This window comes from Neofelis nebulosa, chromosome 10, assembly GCF_028018385.1.
Source record: "Neofelis nebulosa isolate mNeoNeb1 chromosome 10, mNeoNeb1.pri, whole genome shotgun sequence".
Classification (NCBI taxonomy): domain Eukaryota; kingdom Metazoa; phylum Chordata; class Mammalia; order Carnivora; family Felidae; genus Neofelis; species Neofelis nebulosa.
In genome coordinates, this window is record NC_080791.1 from 6,290,352 (window position 1) to 6,309,141 (window position 18,790).

The window sequence follows — 18,790 nt, forward strand, 5'->3', positions numbered from 1 at the left end:
AATTCTACCCTTTGTATCTGGATCTATGCAGGAAGTTTCTTGTAGCTCCTCTGGTCGGTAAGTATTTACTCAAGATCAATTCCAGAGGAGGCAAAATTTTTAAACTTTTTCAACTCTCTGATTTTTTAAAAAATCAGAGCCAAAGTGGGGCGCCTGGGGCTCAGCTGGTTAAGCATACAACCTCAGCTCAGATCGTGATCTCATGGTTTGTGGGTCTGGGCCCCGTGTCGAGCTCTGTGCTGACAGCTGAGAGCCTGGAGCCTGCTTGCTATTCTGTGTCTCCCTCTCTCTCTGCCCCTCCCCCACTCATGTTCTGTCTCTCTCTGCTGCCCTCTCTCAAAAATAAACATTAAATAAATTTTTTAATAAAAAATCAGAGCCAACATTATTTCAGATACTACAATTGTAAAAAAGTGGTAGTATATTGGGCTTATAATCCTGTCTTTAAAAACCGGTTCTACAACACTAGGTATCTTCTTTAAGTTCTGAATGGTTTTCCACCTCTGTAATTTACTCTGAAGATCACAGCAGATCTGCTCTTTGCTCTACAAGCCTCAAAACAGCCTTTGACCTAAACAACCAAGTCTGATCTAAGAGTGAGCTGCTAGACATGCAGGGACAAGAAACATACAGCAAAAGAACTGGGAAGGAATTTTAAAGTCTGCATGCTCCAATTTTGAGAATAACAATTTAAAGGTATGTGGTCAAAAAAATGGCTTTTTCATATAAAGTTAAGAGCAGTGAAAGAGGAAATATCTGCATGAAGGGAGCTTATAATAAGTAGTGCCAGGTGTATTTTCACTTCAAAGCTTTTATTTCTTTAACCTTACTTCTTCCTTCCCACTTGGGTATTATTTTACTTAGAAAATTTTACTTACTTGGGGCGCCTGGGTGGCACAGTCGGTTAAGCGTCCGACTTCAGCCAGGTCACGATCTCACGGTCCGTGAGTTCGAGCCCCGCGTCAGGCTCTGGGCTGATGGCTCGGAGCCTGGAGCCTGTTTCCGATTCTGTGTCTCCCTCTCTCTCTGCCCCTCCCCCGTTCATGCTCTGTCTCTCTCTGTCCCAAAAATAAATAAAAAACGTTGGAAAAAAAAAATTAAAAAAAAAAAAAATTTTACTTACTAAAAAGAAAAAAGTACAGGTGAGTGAAGTTGTATGTAACACATAACCTGCCAACTGCTAAGTTTAACTGCAAAACAGAAACACCATCACCTCCTAGTGGTAGCTATGTGAAATGCAAGCACAGCATCAAACTTTCTTGCCTCCCTCCCCAACAACTCACTCACTTTGAAGGCCTACTTGGTAGCCCTTAGCAATTGTTCTCATTAAAAAAAAAAAAAAAAATCTAGGCTTGTTAGATCACTTCTCCGATGCATTTTGACATGTTATTTTTTAATGATGCTACCAAGAAGCTATAAATACCCTTTCAGTTTTAGTTCAGGAATACCTTAACCAGCAAGTTTGTAAAGATAACAGCTAGCTCCTATTACATGTAACCTTGCAGGGCAAAAATGGTTTATGCTTCTTTAAGCAGAAATTTCTGAGAACGCACGGAACTAGGCTTTGTGAGTTCACAGCCAATTCCTGGGAATAGTGTAAATCTGTGCCAAGCAATTTCTGCCTGGATACAAAATTCTACAAGGACAAAGGACTGTAGTTGTTGTTCCCAAATGAAACTAAAATTATCAAGCAACAGCCAACATTCTAACTATTTGTTCAGATCGCTTGCTGTGATGGCAAGCTTGTCAACAGGCATCTACTGAAGGTACAACTAAAGAAAGACGGGTTTCTGATGCAGCAGTTCTCAAGCTCCCAAGACCTTCGAGGGGACCCAAGACCCTTTCAGAAGTCTGTAACATCAAAAGTCTTCTTATAATACTAATAAGATGCTACTTGCCTGGAGCGCAGGGGGACTTTCCAGTGAAATTCTTTTTTTTTTATGTTGATTCACTTTTTGCGAGAGAAACAGACCGAGCACAAGCAGGAGAGGGGCAGAGAGAGAGGGAGACACAGAATCGGAAGCAGGTTCCAGGCCCTGAGCTGTCAGCACAGAGCCTGACGCGGGGCTCAAACTCATAAATGGTGAGATCATGACCTGAGCCGAAGTTGGACACTTAACCGACTGAGCCACCCAGGCGCCCCTGTCAGTGAATTCTTGCCCCAAAAATGAGGTTTAATTTTGGATCTAAAATATTAAAGAAACCCGTTACTTCTTTTAGACCAAACAAGTGTTCCTATTTGCTTACCTTATAGCCAAACAGAAAGAGTCCAAAGAAAAGACTGTAGAGGTCGGCTGTCAGGATGCCCAAGTTCACAGAAGTGGCACTAGTGACCTGAATCACCAGCGGCATAAAGCTGTACAGGCAAAACATACAGAGGGCAAACGCCACAAACAGCAGGGCTGTGGGGGGACACAAAAGTGGAATATCGAATATCACAGGAAGAAATCAGAAGTCAAAGACACTCTGAAGGCTTGGCTGCCGTATAAAATTCCCTAACTGTTTAACATACTATCTACAAAGTCTCTTGTTAACACTCAGCATTGCCAATGAGGCATAGAAAGCTCTCAGGAAAAATATAATAATAAGACATGACATAGAGGAAGGACTTCAAAACTCCAACAGGGTGTTAGAGGGGGAAGGGCACAGAAACTTGCTCACAGTGGGACTGGTTCAACAGCTCCAGCCGCCCCAGGCAGAGAGATCTTGTGATAAAAGGTCAATAAAAGCAGAATAACGATCAAGAAGAAACACCCATTATCTTTTGTTCATCTCATTAAATTCAGTGTTCCCAGAAAGCACAGTATAACCATCCTCTATTGGACAGAGTGTGGGTGCTCACTATTTAGCTTTGCAACCGCCTCTTCAATCTCACCCCCATACCCGACACACACCCACACACACCCACTCACACCCTGGCAATCGAAGTTATTTAACTGAACTAAATTATCCAAGCCCGGCAAATGAACACAGCATTTTACGTACTGCTTATAACTTCTTTCCACCCATCATTAAATAAGGTTGGAGTCTTTCCTGTTTCACCACTGTTTTCTTCTACATTATTGATTAGTGCAGATGCCCAGGAATACCAGAGAGAAGCAATGGAAGGTGGTGGGTAATTACGCGCCATCAGATGATTCGGGTTAATGTTTCACAAATTACATCAAGCAGACAACCTTCACAAGAGCTTTGAGGACTCGTGATACAGATCTAATTGACAAGGAGTGTGACCGAAGGTCAGTCTTGCTCTGAATTCCTAGGACAGCAAAGCTATTCCTGAAGGTTAAGGTTAAGAATTAACTCCTGTGGAAGGTTCATTTACAAGTTCTCACGGAAAGCTCCCTGTAGACCACTGGAGCCCTCTGTGTACTGAATTACTCTGTGATTTTACAAAAATGACTAAATATTATGTAAATGAAGGTATTTATTTCTTGATGCGTGTTTTTGTCACTTAGAGGAAAAGGATACTGACCAAAAAAAGGATGAACATTTATGAACATACCGATTTTCCAGTCCCACTGAATGCTGGCAATATCCTTACATTCAACGATCGATCTAAGATTAAAACAAGAGGTCACAGTGAGATCTTACTCATTTTCACTTGTTTATAAGCATTTTAGTTGCTATACATCAGCTAAGGTGAAGAATTATGTTGATTCTTTTTTGAGGATTACATTGATTTTTAAATTTTGGTAAGTATGTTTAATAAAAATGACATAGAATAAAATCAAAGGGGCCCATAAACATGTTTTATGCCTGTAGAAGCAGTTTTCAAATAGTGGTCAGCTATAGAAGGAAAACATGACAGTGTGTCTTCCATTTGAATAGGGAGATAATAGTTTCTGGAAATCATTGAAAAAACAGTCTTTCTTGGTAATGCCCCAACCACACCGTAAGCAGAAATCCCAAGCATCATGCACACGTAAGAAAATGAGGCATAGGGGCGCCTGGGTGGCTCAGTCGGTTAAGCGTCCGACTTCGGCTCAGGTCATGATCTCGCAGTGTGTGAGTTCAAGCCCCACGTCGGGCTCTGTGCTGACAGCTCAGAGCCTGGAGCCTGCTTTAGATACTGTGTCTCCCCCACTCTCTGCCCCTCCTTTGCTCATGCTCTGTCTCTGTCTCAAAAATAATTAAAAACATCTAAAAAAAAGAAAGAAAATTAGGCATATTTTTTGCCATTTCTAGAATCTTCTAGGGGTGCTGGGTGGCTCAGTTGGTTAAGCATCCAGCTCTTGGTTTTGGCTCAGGTCATGATCTCACAGTCTTGAGTTCAAGCCCCACATTGGCCTCTGCGCTGACAGTGCAGAGCCTGCTTAGGATTCTCTCTCTCTCCCCCCCACTTTCTCTGTCCCTCCCTACCTGCTCTCTCTCTTTCAAAACTCATAAAAATAAACAAAAAAACAAAAGAGTCTCCTCATAGATAGTTAGCAAGTCACCGATTTCAAATCGGAATCTGGGCCAAATCAACAATGAACAGTAGTAGCTGGAGTGATCATGTATGATAAATGTGCTTCTTTGGTTTTTTGTTTTGTTTTGTTTTGTTTTAGTTTATTTTTGACAGAGACAGAGGGGGAACATGAGCTGGGGAGGGACAGAGAGAGAGGGAGACACAGAATCCGAAGCAGGCTCCAGGCTCCAAGCTGTCAGCACAGAACCTGACGCGAGGCTCAAACTCACGAAGCGTGAGATCATGACCTGGGCCGAAGTCGGACGCTCAACTGACTGAGCCACCCAGGCGCCCCTACTTCTTTGGTTTTTAAGGGAAATCTTACAGCTGTATGCCGCTGATAATGGTTCCAAATAGGCCCACCATTCCCAAAAACTCCTGCCTGCTCAGCTTCTTCACGATATACTCTTCACACACATTAGAAACAGCATAGAGAGAAGCTCCAAGAAGGACCAAGATGTCACCAATCAGCACGTCACTACCTGCAGGAAGACAAGGCACAAAACACAACACAGTGTCAATATAGGGGACCCTCGCTTGCTCGCTTCCAGCAGTTTATCTGGTTCACGTTCGTTTAAGTAAGCCTTTATGGAAGGACAAACCCTGATTTCTAAAAGTTTAAGGACCCTTCTTCTCAATTTCTGGCACAATTCTGCCGTGATTTTTCTCACAGTTCAACCCCTCAGGAGACTATAAGATCAGAAAATGGAGCCATAACGTAAGGCCTCAGGAAATGATTCTATGACAGGGAAATTGATGGAATTTATGGCAGGGGATTAACTGAAAACTACAGGGAAGGAAGCTACCCAGTCAAGGTTATTTTCTCTCAAAGGGCACAATAAAGTCACTCGGAGGTTGGGTGAATTCGACACCGTATTTAGATTTTATACCATCAATTGCCTGAACTTTGGCCCAAAGCATGTCCACGTCCACATGTTCTCATCCATGGAGCCACTGAAAAAGAGGTCAGTCATCCAGTGGACATGAAACTTCCTTTTGATAAAAAAACCCAACAATCTACAGTAGCTTTTCCAGTAAACTAATCTCAGTGTATGGGCTCAAAGATTAATTGTAAATATATCAACAACTGTCTCTCTCATGAGACGAAACAAAACTATTTATTGTGACAAAAAGGCACGAGCACCGTGCACAGGTAAGAACATAAAAAACTGCTTTGCAGGGGCACCTGGGTGGCTCAGTCGGTTAAGTGTCCGACTTGGCTCAGGTCATGATCTCAAGTTTATGGGTTCGAGCCCCACGTCAGGCTCTCTGCTGACAGCTCAGAGCCTGGAGCCTGCTTCAGATTCTGTGTCTCCCCCTCTCTCTGCCCCTACCCTGCTCGTGCTCACTCGCTCACTCTCTCTCTCTCTCAAAAATAAATAACATTAAAAAAAAAAAAGCTGCTTTGTGGAAGTGGTTACAACAGCAGAAGCAAATAGATCTCAAAATAAAAAACTTAAAAGACAGTTTATAACCAAGACACGTTTTCTGTCTTTTACCATATATCTTTGCAATATAAAAGCAAAAACACGAGGCGCCTGGGTGGCTCAGTTTAGAGTCCGGCTCTTGGTTTTGGCTCAGGTCATGATCCCAGGGCTGTGGGATCGAGCCCCGCGTTGGGCTCCTCATGGAGCATGGGGCCTGCGTGGGTTTCTCTCTCCTCTCCCTCTGCCCCTGCCCCCTACTCCCATTCTCTCTCTCAAAATAAATAAATTAAAAAAATTTTTTAAAAAAAGCAAAAATACAAGCAAAATTTTTTTCTGGGACGGAACCAGAAACAAAGTAGCACAGCCTCACCTGAATTGTCTTCTCTCCCTGCGAGTATGTCAGCACCGACCATCGTCCCCACGCCCAGCAGACAGACAGCTACAGCAATCAAGTGGATCACTCTGTATCTTGCATAAAGAACAAACCACGAGAGCGCCATCAACACAGGAATCCCAAAGCAGTCCAAAAGCTGCATGGAAAGAGAAACAAACAACTCAAACCATCTCTCCTCAGCTAAACGATGGAGTCAGCACCTAACTACTACCAGCTGTGTACATTTCGTGTGCATTTCACGGATTTACCCCATTGCCTGGACTCCCCAGTACCCGGGTTAGCTCATCTAACCTTCACGATTCTAGGAGACTGAAAATGCATTTCCCATTTCACAGAGCAGGAAAACCAAGGCGCAGAGAGGTCACGTGAGCTGCCCCAAATCCCACAGTCAGAAGCGGGAGAACCGGTTGCTGCCCCCAGGAATTCCTCCCAGCAGCCGGTGCTACCTCGACACTCCCGCCTGTGTTTACCCGTAAGTCCAGGAGGCAGAGCTGTGGGCCCTCGTGCACCCTCCACCCGAGGCAACAAATACTTTCGCCCCTCCCAGGTGGGAGACGCTACAAGAGAAGCTGGAGACGAAGGTGTGAGACACGGCCCTCAGGGGCACACAGAAAGCCAGACGCAGGTGGAATAAGTCATCACACAACCAGATACTTCAGTGCCTTTGGGCCAAGAGCTGCAGAGAAGTAGCAGGGATTGTCAGAAGGCCCCGAGACACCAGCGCCCTGAGCAAGTGTGCGGCCCCACCACGTGGGGCAACACCTGCTCCTGGCAAATCCTCTCGCTCATCTCCATCATCTACTCCTAAACACTTGCCACGCCTCTGATACTGCCGGGCGGAAAGGCAGGGGAGTGAACAGTGGCAAGATCCCAGCAAATCCAAAATCGGTGGCAAGATAAAGAAAAAATGGGGCATTTTATTCACTCGATTCTCGAGGTCACAGATTTTGCAGAGTGCATTCAAGGATAAAATACATGCCATACGCTAATAATACTCCTGAAACTGTTTTATTGCTCACTCTGTTTTTTGTTTTGTTTTGTTTTTAACCTTGTCGCTGATTCGCTCTGTAGCTCTCTGGTTTGGGACAAGGCAGGCCCCTAAATCTCCAGCAGCCTGTTTCATGCTGTCCACCGCTGTTTAGTGATTGCCTTTCACTGCAATGTCGTTACTGGAGGCGGACGCGCCGACATGGGAATGGGCACTGCGCCTTGTTATTTATTCCAGCTGCAGAACGCTAATCCCCTAAGTGCTTTACTGAGCCTGCCGGAACAACAAATCATTAAGCGATGCACATGGTAATAGCCCGTCCCAGAAGACACCAGCAGAATCCAGCCATGATGACTTAACAAAGTCTACACTAGAATTCCTTCAACAAAGAGTACAAAAGGTCACTCTCAAAAACTCTCACAGGAAACTCCCTATCCTGGAATCGTGTCTTCAAATCAAACTCATATTGGCTCTATTTTTTAACAATTTTTGGCGGCCATATAAGGGAGCTGCCCATGGGGTACAGCCACTGACCAGCCGCGTGCTCCCCAGCCGGTCCCCCTCTGCGTCAAAATATGAGAGGAAGAGAGCAGACCCAGATGATCTCACGGGTCCCTTCTTACCATAACGTCCCATGACTTCTCATCTGATACCTAGCACATATGGCCTTCTAACTACATCGATTCTCCTTTTCACAATGTACTCTTGGTGATGGAAATCTTCTCTTTGCTACTTTCAGTCCCAAGAGCCTCCCTATTTAATTTAATCTTTAAAAATTATTGGACAGCCACAGTAGACAAGGCACTATAAGTAAGACGCTGGGGGAAGCAGAGGTACAAAAATGAGTTAGATTTTATTAGAAATACCTTATTAAAGACGGAGCACAGAGGAGAACATGAGATTGAATCAGACCTTAGAGAATGGAGGATGGGGGCTTCAAAAAGCACTGTGTTCTAGAAAGAATAGAGCTGCACAATGCAGGAGAAGCTGGCTGAGGGTGGGGAACCAGCAGAGGTGGCTGTAAAGTGAGAGGAAGCACGAGTACCAAACTAGCCCATGGGGTGTCAATGGCCACGTCATGAGCACCATATTACATTACTGGTAATTACTACATTACTGGTCATAATTACAGAATCTTTTTAAATTTTTTTTAATGTTTATTTTTGAGAGAGAGAGAGAGACAGAGCACAAGCAGGGGAGGGCAGAGAGAGAGGGAGACACAGAATCTGAAGCAGGCTCCAGGCTCCCAGCTGTCAGTACAGAGCTTGTGGTGGGGCTCGAGTTCACGAACTGGGAGATCATGACCTGAGCCAAAGTCAGACACTTAACTGACAGAGCCACCCAGGCACCCCCGTAATTACAGAATCTTTGAAGGAATCCTTAGGGAGGAGGTTCAGAGACCATGTGGCCCAAACTCCCTTTCACCCAGGCCACAGATTTACTCAAGCAGAGACTTGGCTGGAAGGATCCCAGCGACACGCACCCTCCGCGGAGCTGGGAGCTGTAGCGGTCACATGCCCTTCTCGTACTGCACTCCTTGCGAGCACCGAAAAGCAAACACCTTTTGACAACCAAATGCTTACATTTTCCTAAGAGGCTAGAAGTGAAAGAAATTCTTTTCAGTGGTAAAGGACATGAACTTCAGTCAAAAAGACCCAACTGTAAGAGTTCCACTTAGCTGTGTTTAGACCTTGTACCATTTCAAAACTTGTCATCGTCAGTCGTCAAGAGATCAAAGTTTCTGGGAGCTCTAATCAAGTAATTAAATTGTGCCTGAAATTATAAGGATAAACGGGACTAGAAAAATGCCATCTTCCACACTCTCATACCCTCATTACCCATAGCTGAAAGCACACATAATCCTATTCATGATGAATTTCATTCTTTCAGTAACTCCTGGTCTTAATTGTTATGAAATCCTGGGTTTTTTACGTGCCTCCTGTGGTATCCGTCTTAACCCATATTTCCCCAAGCCAGTCAAAAGCCAAAAAGTCTGCTGAAGACAATCCTTAGCACAATTAGTACAATGTTACAGAACAGAAAACACTTAATAAGATGCATTCAGCATTTGGGGCGCCTGGGTGGCTCAGTCGGTTAAGCCTCCGACTTCAGCTCAGGTCACGATCTCACGGTCCGTGAGTTCGAGCCCCGCATTGGGCTCTGGGCTGATGGCTCAGAGCCTGGAGCCTGCTTCCGATTCTGTGTCTCCCTCTCTCTCTGTCCCTCCCCCGTTCATGCTCTGTCTCTCTCTGTCTCAAAAACAAATAAACGTTAAAAAAAAAAAAAATTAATGTATATTCACATGGGAAAAATACCAAATTTTCACCAATCCTTTTGTCTTCCAAGTGAAATAAGTCCAATTTCAGTTCAATTTTTTCCATGGTCCTAAAATGTGAAGACGAAATAAACACATCTCTGTATTTTAGGGGCAAATGGGTGGCTCAGTCAGCTAAGCTTCCGACTTGGACTCAGGTCATGATCTCACAGTTGGTGGGTTCGAGCCCCACGTCGGGCTCTGCGCTGACAGCTCAGAACCTGGAGGCTGCTTCGCATTCTGTGTCTCCCTCTCTCTGCCACTCCCCCACTCACGCTCTGTGTGTGTCTCTCTCTCTCTCAAAAATAAACATTAAAAAAAAAAAATCTCTGTATTTTAAATAGTGAGAAAACTGATGCATCAGAAAGTTATAAATCTAGGGGCACCTGGATGACTAAGTCAGTTGAGCATCTGGCTCAGGTCGTGATTTCACAGTCATGGCATCAAGCCCCACATCAGGTTCTGCAATGGGCGTGGAAGCCACTTGGTACTGACTCTCTCCCTCTTTCTCTCTCTCTCTCTCTCTCTCTCTCTCTCTCTCTATATATATATATATATATATATATATATATATACCTCTGCCCTTCCCCCACTTGCATGCACTCTCTCTCTCTCTCTCTCTCAAAAAAAAAAGTTACAAACCTATTAAACTGTGAAGCGTAAACCTGACCCCGGAGTCTCCCTTTATAAACTGTGTTGTTGTTCCCACTAGTGAGTCGGTGCCATCACGCAGCCTGTAAGTCTGCTAACATTAAGACAACTGAATCAGTCTTCCTCAACCCCACCAAGTGAAAAAGTACTGCTCTGCAGGAACACACTTCTTTCAATCCATCAAGAGTCAACCTAAAAAAGGAATAAGGAGCTCGCTTTTGCCTTTGGCCACGCAGGACGCTGAGTCTCTACCCCATGTGTCTACGAGGTTCCTTCCAACAAGTCCAATGGCCCCTTTGTCTTGAATATCTACTTTACTAGCAAACCTCCCAGTTTGCTGTGGCACACAAAAGTATACTCACTTTATGGGCCGTGTTCAAACAAACTTAAAACAACTCTTGTCAACATCACAGCATCAATTGCCAACTAAATATTTCTGCTTCCTTTGGCATCAACTGTTCTACTGGGGAGCAGCACTGGCAGGTTGGGAACTGATTAACTTGTATACGTTTTCACTGATTCCAGGAGATCTTACTCATTAGCATATATGCTCCCCTGAAAAACAGATAGCATCCACCCGTGTTTAGATTTCCTGCAAGGGAACAGGTTTTCAATAAAGTTGGCCTAGCAAACATGGCTTCAGCTTCTTTCCTTGAACTGAAAACTCCAAGCCGGTCAGAGACTGCCTCTTACCTGGACACTGGTTAGAGTCGTATACTGGTACGCTCTGACAATCAGGTAATTGGCTTCCACGTCCGCTAGTCCAAGCAGGACGTACTTCCACCATTTTCTCTTCAAGATGTGCAGAAGGTTATCACTACCTGGTGGAAAGAAATCTGGGTTGGCACATGTTGCTTGAAAGCGATACCATGGGGATGCCTGGGTGGCTCAGTCGGTCAAGCGTCCGGCTCTCGACTTCAGCTCAGGTCATGATCTGGTGGTTCACGAGTTCGAGCCCCACAGTGGGGTCTGCACTGACCCCTGCTAGGGGTCTCAGTCTCCCGTCTGCACTGACAGTGTGGAGTCTGCTTGGGAGTCTCAGTCTCCCTCTCTCTCTCTGCCCCTCCCCTGTGTGTGTGCTCTGTTTCTCTCGGTCTCTCAAAATAAATAAATAATACTTTTTTAAAGAAAGAAAAGAGGGCCGCCTGGATGGCTCAGTCAATTAAGCTTCCAACTTCGGCTCAGATCATGATTTCCTGGTTCATGAGTTCGAGCCCCACGTCGGGTTCTGTGCTGACAGCTCAGGGCCCAGAGCCTGCTTCAGATTCTGTGTCTCCCTCTCTCTGTCTCTGCTCCTCCCCGGCTTGTGCTCCCTCTCTTTCTCTCTCTCAGAAATGAATAAACATTAGAAAAAGAAAAGAAAAGGGGCGCCTGGGTGGCTCAGTCGGTTGGGCGGCCGACTTCGGCTCAGGTCGTGATCTCGCAGTCCATGAGTTCGAGCCCCGCGTCGGGCTCTGTGCTGACAGCTCAGAGCCTGGAGCCTGTTTCGGATTCTGTGTCTCCCTCTCTCTGACCCTCCCCTGTTCATGCTCTGTCTCTCTCTGTCTCGAAAATAAATGTTAAAAAAAAAAAAATTAAAAAAAAAAGAAAAAGAAAAGGAAAGAAAATATTACTATGCGTGTTCAATGTAGATATTAAAGAGTCGAAGCAAATGTTCATTATGTATTACGAATGTGGTGCTTCCTAATTTCCATTATTCATAACCTAAATGCCTACAGTAACTCAGCAGAGGCAGTTAGATTTTTTTCTGTTAGGAGACCCAGCCTAAGGTGTCATCATAGACAAGTGTTCAAAGAAAACACCAGAGAGAAAGTAAGTAGGAGAAAAGTGGTTAAATTTCCTTTCCTACTGTCACATAAATATAACATCCAGATATGGGCTTGGATGCTGCCATTGCTGATAAGCTACAGATTATCCTAGAAATGATATGTTTTCTTATAAATCCATTTGGTCATTTAATCTCTGCACTTGGTCATTCTTTTGGAAGAGATGTGCTTTCAAGAGAAAATTAAGTCAGTGATAAGTCTGGAAAAAAGACTTACATCATTGAAGAAACACCTTTTTTTATTGCCCAAATTCTACTTATTTAAGTTAACTGCAATTCACTTCTTTGGAGAATCTAGTAGGCAGGAGATACATACTTAGCACATACAGGAGAAGGCTTTACGATAAGATAATCTATAAGTGAGAATCATAACCAAAGAATTATCACCGAAGTCCAATTCGCAGGAACATCCGGAAATCAAAAAGTCAGTCCCACTCAACACGACATGGCTTGGAAGGTCCCTGCCATCACCCCTTGGGGGACCTCACTGACATATTTATGAATCATGCTAACTTCCTTCAAGAGTTCAGAACAGGGGCGCCTGGGTGGCGCAGTTGGTTAAGCGTCCGACTTCAGCCAGGTCACGATCTTGCGGTCCGTGAGTTCGAGCCCCGCGTCAGGCTCTGGGCTGATGGCTCGGAGCCTGGAGCCTGTTTCCGATTCTGTGTCTCCCTCTCTCTCTGCCCCTCCCCCGTTCATGCTATGTCTCTCTCTGTCCCAAAAATAAATAAAAAACGTTGAAAAAAAAAAAATTAAAAAAAAAAAAAAAAAAAAGAGTTCAGAACAGCTCACAGAGGAGTGGAGTCCTAGTAACCACGTGTCCAATTCTGTTTCCAACTCCTAACATTCTTGCCAAACCTGGTGCTCTCCCCTTGAAATGTTTCCCCCCCCCCCCACACTGGCTTCCATTTTCTTTCAAAAATAAGTCACCTATCCCAACACAGGAATACCACTGACCTATTAAGGTTCATATTACAAGAGGATTAGCAAACACCAGTGATTTCACGATGTGGCTTCAAATGCCAAAGATGGAAGGACAGCCCCCTCTTGGTCAGTCTGGGTTACCCCTCGTTTTCACATTCCTGGATTCAATCTCTTTTTGTTTTTTAGGTTTACTTATTTATTTTCAGAGAGACAGACACAGCACAAGTCGGGAAGGGCATAGCGAGAGGGAGAGAGAGAGAATCCCAAGCAGGCTCCATCCACACTGTCAGCACAGAGCATGATGCAGGGCTCGAACCCACAAAACTGAGAGATCGTGACCTGAGCCGATCATGACTAAGACGCTTAACCAACTGAGCCACCCAGACACCCCTCACGCTCTCCTCTTACGGGAAGGACAGAAGGACGTCTGTTATGACTAACAGCCCCTCGTGCACAGCATGGGCTCATGGGCAGGCTGCCTGGCTCGGAACCCGGCTCCACCAGTCACTACCTGTATGACTCACAACCAGCTATGGTGGGCTGTGTGACTCTGTTTCCTCATCTGCAAAGTAGGGATCACGGTAATACTCACTTTGCTTCCTTGGGAGGACTTAGTGACATAAAATGTAACAAAATGAGGCAAACAATTCAAATGATATCCGGCACAAGAGGTCAGTCAGAACCTTTCCCATTTTTTGCATAGCAGCTAGAAATCATAAATCTATAACGACTCTAAAACAACTTAACCAAGGGCACCTGGGTGGTCCAGTTGGTTAAGTGTCCGACTTCAGCTCAGGTCATGATCTCGTGGTTCATCGATTCGAGCCCTGCACTGGGCTCTGCGCTGACAGCTGAGAGCCTGCTTTGGATTCTGTGTCTCCCTCTCACTACTCCTCCCCCTTGCACTTTATCTCTCTCTCAAAAATAAACATTAGGGGCGCCTGGGTGGCGCAGTCGGTTAAGCGTCCGACTTCAGCCAGGTCACGATCTCGCGGTCCGTGAGTTTGAGCCCCGCGTCAGGCTCTGGGCTGATGGCTCGGAGCCTGGAGCCTGTTTCCGATTCTGTGTCTCCCTCTCTCTCTGCCCCTCCCCCGTTCATGCTATGTCTCTCTCTGTCCCAAAAATAAATAAAAAACGTTGAAAAAAACATTAAAAAAAAAATAAAACAACTTAACCAGCCAGTAATAAGGATGTTAATTCCTTCTCTCCCTCTCCCTCTCTCTCTGCCCCTCCCCACTTGTGCTGTCTCTTTTTTAATATTATTAAAAAATAAATATTTTTAAAAAAGGGGGGGGGGCACCTGAGTGGCTCAGGAGGTTAAGTGTCTGACTCCTGATTTTGGCTCAGGTCATGATCTCATGGCTCATGAGATCAAGCCCTACATCAGGCTGTCTGTCAGGAGGGGATTCTCTCTCTCTCCCTCTCTCTGCCCCTCCCCTGCTCTACTCTCTCTCTCTCAAAATAAACAAACATTAAAACAAAAAAAGATGTTAACTCCTTGCCAATTCCTTTGTTTTTCTCACAACATAGACTTGATCTACACACAATCCGTGCTCCCTCTAACATTCTCCACTTGGCTGGAAATGTGTATTTTGGAGAGTGAGGCTCTTTTTAAGGGTTTTTAATATCGTCTCTTAAATGTATCAACCACAGGGGAAAAAATAAAACCTGACTCTTAATGGAGCTTCCGCTTTTCCAATTTTATTCTTTTTTTTTTTAAGTAATCTCTACCTCCAACGTGAGGCTCAAACTCACAACCCCGAGATCAAGAGTCCCATGCTTTACCAACTGAGCCAGTCAGATGTCCCAGCACTTTTTCAAATTCCTTGACAACTTCTACTGGTACTGTCTGGTGCTCCCTGTTCTTAGCAATTTCACAGAGTTATACATAAATCTCCAATTGTTAATTTGCATACCATTCAGAGGTGCCCTCCTTTTCTAATAACTTGGATGAAAAATAGCTTCCTGTTCTTGGTTTTACCTCGCATTTTATTTCTTAAGTAATGAGAAGCCCAACATTTTTATAAAGATAACTGGCTGCAAAGGCCACTCTCACGTTGTACCGACCTGACTGGAATGCCAGCATCACCGTATAGAACAGAAGCAGCAGGCAATAGTTGATAAAGCTCTGAAGCATGGGCGTGTTGACTCTGTATATTTCTGCCAGGTACTGGCTGGTAATGGCCGTCCCGCATATACACAAGGACAACATCTGACCCAATGCAACTGTCTTCAAGACGTTCCTGGAAAATAAAGGAGAAACTCAGAATAACTTGCAAGTAAATTACACCTTATGTGCGCGTACCCGCACACACACACACACACATACTAAACACAAAGAAAAATGTGAATTATTCCAGGTGGTTCTTTATTTCACTTTTTGGCTTACTTCATGAACACAAAACCCAAAGTGTTGTATTTTAGGGGCACCTGGGTGGCTCAGTCTGTTGAGCGCCCGACTTCAGCTCAGGTCATGATCTCACGGTCCGTGGGTTCGAGCCCCGTATCAGGCTCTGTGCTGACAGCTCAGAGCCTGGAGCCTGTTTTGGATTCTGTGTCTCCCTCGCTCTCTCCACCCCTCTCCTGCTTGTGCTCTTTCTCTCTCTCTCAAAAATAAATAAACATTAAAAAAAATTTTTTTAAATAATAAAGCGTTGTATTTTAACAAACTACATCTTTCACTCTTTGACATTTCTGATTTCCCACATTTCTCATTCCCACAAAGGTACATATTCCCAAACTTCACTGATCATTTTAATGTTTTTTGTTTGTTTGTTTTTTAGACAGAAACAAAGCACAAACAGGAGAGGGGCAGAGAGAGACACACACACAGCATCCGAAGCAGGCTCCAGGCTCGGAGCTGTCAGCACCGAGCCTGACGTGGGGCTCGAACTTGTGAACTGTGAGATGATAACCTGAGCTGAAGTCGGATACTTAACCTGCTGAGCCGCCCAGGCACCCCTTCACTGATCATTTTAGAGATCATTTTGATTACTTTGCTGTGTCACATTCTATCTGAAGGGTGTGTGATTTTTTTAATGCAACTTTAACTCCAGTTTTAAATTCTTCCTATTCATTAAATGTTTACCATTTTTTCCTCCTTTCATTCTCCCAGAGACTTGACTTCTTCAACTAAGGCTTTCACTGTTGCCTGCACACTTGAATCACAGAGATTTAAAAAATTTTTTTTTCAATGTTTATTATTTTTGAGAGACAGAGAGCAAGCATGGAAGGGGCTGAGAGAGAGGGAGACACAGAATCCGAAGCAGGCTCCAGGCTCCGAGCTGTCAGCACGGAGCCCGACGCGGGGCTCGAACTCACGAACCGCGAGATCATGACCTGAGCTGAAGTCAGTCACCCAACCAACTGAGCCACTCAGGAGCCCCCCACAGAGATTTTTAAAATGCCAGCATCCAGCTGCACCTGGGACCCGCTGTGCCATCACGTCTGACAGTGGGTCCCAGGCACTGGTGACATTCCAAGCTCCCTGAGTGATTCCAGGGTGCAGCCAAGACTCGGAATCACTGCTCTCGAGGCTGGCACTTTGGATCCACAAAATAAGACCAGGTCTCTGCCTTTTGGTATTTAAAAAAAAAAGAGGCATCGTAACAACCAACTAAAGCCAGGTCAGTGTCGATGGAAAGTACAGAATGACATGAAAGGCGCCCCAGGGGGAGAACATACAGAACCCAGGGGCCCGTTAAACCTCCAGAGGAAGCACTGAAAATGATCTCGGGGTTTCCTTTCCAGAGTAGATGACTGGACACATACAAGGCGGCTGACCAGGTCAGGGAATACGGGATGAGAAGCAGGTGTGGGCAAGGGAAGGGGAGTGAGTTCCCTGGAAAAGCAGTAGACATGGAGGTGGCTGTACCATCCGAGGGAAAAACAGTAACAGGTTTGTGACAGGGGGACTCTTAAGAAGGCCCCTAGTGAGTCTCTGCTTCCTGGCAGTTTTGCCCCATGGAATCTCGTCTTGAGCGTGGGTAGGATCTGTGACTTGCTTCTAACCGTTAGAACACAGTAAAAGTAATGGGATATCATTCCCACCAACATATTCCACGAGGTCACAACTCCCACCTTGCAAGTCAACTCTTTTGCCCCTCCTCCTCACTAGCTCCGATGAAACGAGGTGCCACATACACAGACCCATGTGGCAAGGAGCTGAGGGTGCTGGGGCACAGAGGCCATCTGTCCACTGGTCTGCCATGAAAGGAATCCCGCCAACATGAACATGAGCCTGGAAGCGGACCCCTCCCCGCTGGAGGCTGCAGGGGGGTCCCCGGCCCCGGCCGACACTCTGACTGCAGGCTCGTGAGAGACCCCGGAACACAGGGCAGAGGTAAGCCACGCCCAGATGCCTGATCCACAAAAACTGTGACAGTAAGTGTATTATTTTAAGTCACTAAGTTTGTGGTAATTTGTTAAACAGTAATAGATAACAAACACCAAGTTTAAACTCTGGACTTCAGAAAGTTAGACCATAATCTGTTTTGTTCTCCACTACACATCCAGTGCCTGGCACTTCACTGTCACCCGATAAATATTTGTTGAACACACGTCAGTGGATAAAGATAGAATCATATGTGCCGAAATAGATGAACTGCAAGATCAGAGAAAGACTAGAAATTGTAAGAGTACTGTGAGGGGTCCCGAGGTGGCTCAGGGGGTTAAGCATCTGACTCTTGATTTGGGCTCAGGTCATCATCTCACAGTCGTGGGATCGAGCCCTGTGTCTGGACACTGCAAAGCCTGCTTAGATTCTCTCTCTCTCTCCCTCTCTGCCCCTCCCCTGCTCACGTGCCCTCTAAATAAAAAACAAACAAACAAAATTTTTAAAAAAGAGTACCACGATACAGAAGTGAAGAGTGGAAAACATTTTTAAGAGGAAGAGATCATCAATACCATAGTATCAAAAACTACAGAGAGAAGAAGCAGCATCATAGTTAAAGAGACACACAGCTGGATTGGCAAGCTGGAAGTTGCTTACACCTTTGAGAGAAAGCTTTTCCTCGTGGTAATGCCTACCGTCAGATTCCAGGGGGCAGAGTGAACAGAACATGAGCAAGTAAATGTACCAAGCATAAATAGCTGGGTTTTTTTAAATGATGAAAAGGAGAACAGGAATAAGGAAAGAGTTTGAAGAATAAGCAGCAATGTTGAAGAGACGGGTTTATCATCATCACCACCACCACCACCACCATCATCATCATCATCACCATCATCTTGCTAAAAGGACTGAGGAAGCTTAAATATGTCTGGCAGATGAGCAGAAGGCGCTACGAGTAAAAACCTGAAGACTGACAAAAAAGAAACTGAAGACAGATCACGAAGATAGCTCCTGGAAAGGTCAGGAAGCATGACTGAGAACACTGAAACTTTTGTTTAAAATGCACTCTATATAAATACTTCCTCCCAGAGTTGCTCTAAGTGAGGTAGCAAATACCAAAACTGCAGAAGATAGAATATCTGTTCTAAGGGTTTACAATTACAATGTATTTTTTTCCTGTGGAATGTTTGTTTCAGTAATTTGCAACTCATCTCCAACAATCCTAGTACAGGGCAGAAAGAGAAAGGGGAGGTTTGCTGGGAGAGTCGACCCTAAACACACTAGCAGAGCCTTGGCAGTGTATCAGGACAGGAAGGTAAAAAGTGAGTGGGCTCTCTCTGTGCCTCAGAGGTTCAGAGTCTGCCGGAGATAAGCAGGCATGTAAACTAGGAATTAGGGCCCAGCAAGACCAGGGCTATCACGGGCTAGTTTTAAAGACTTGAAGAATTCACCAGACAAGCATGGTCAGAAAACACATTGCAATTCTAAGC

General features: G+C 45.0%; 1 protein-coding gene across 1 annotated transcript in view; it reads right to left on the reverse strand.

Annotated features, from left to right (window-relative positions):
* Positions 1-18,790, reverse strand: part of SLC35F2 (solute carrier family 35 member F2) — a 56,848-nt gene that overhangs the window by 3,828 nt on the left and 34,230 nt on the right. Inside the window, exons 3-8 of the mRNA XM_058690370.1 lie at positions 15,038-15,213; positions 10,915-11,042; positions 6,245-6,404; positions 4,773-4,929; positions 3,503-3,555; positions 2,248-2,402 (exon numbers count right to left, since the gene is read on the reverse strand). Of these exons, the coding sequence (XP_058546353.1) occupies positions 2,248-2,402; positions 3,503-3,555; positions 4,773-4,929; positions 6,245-6,404; positions 10,915-11,042; positions 15,038-15,213 (829 nt within the window). The remainder of the gene's footprint in view (positions 1-2,247; positions 2,403-3,502; positions 3,556-4,772; positions 4,930-6,244; positions 6,405-10,914; positions 11,043-15,037; positions 15,214-18,790) is intronic.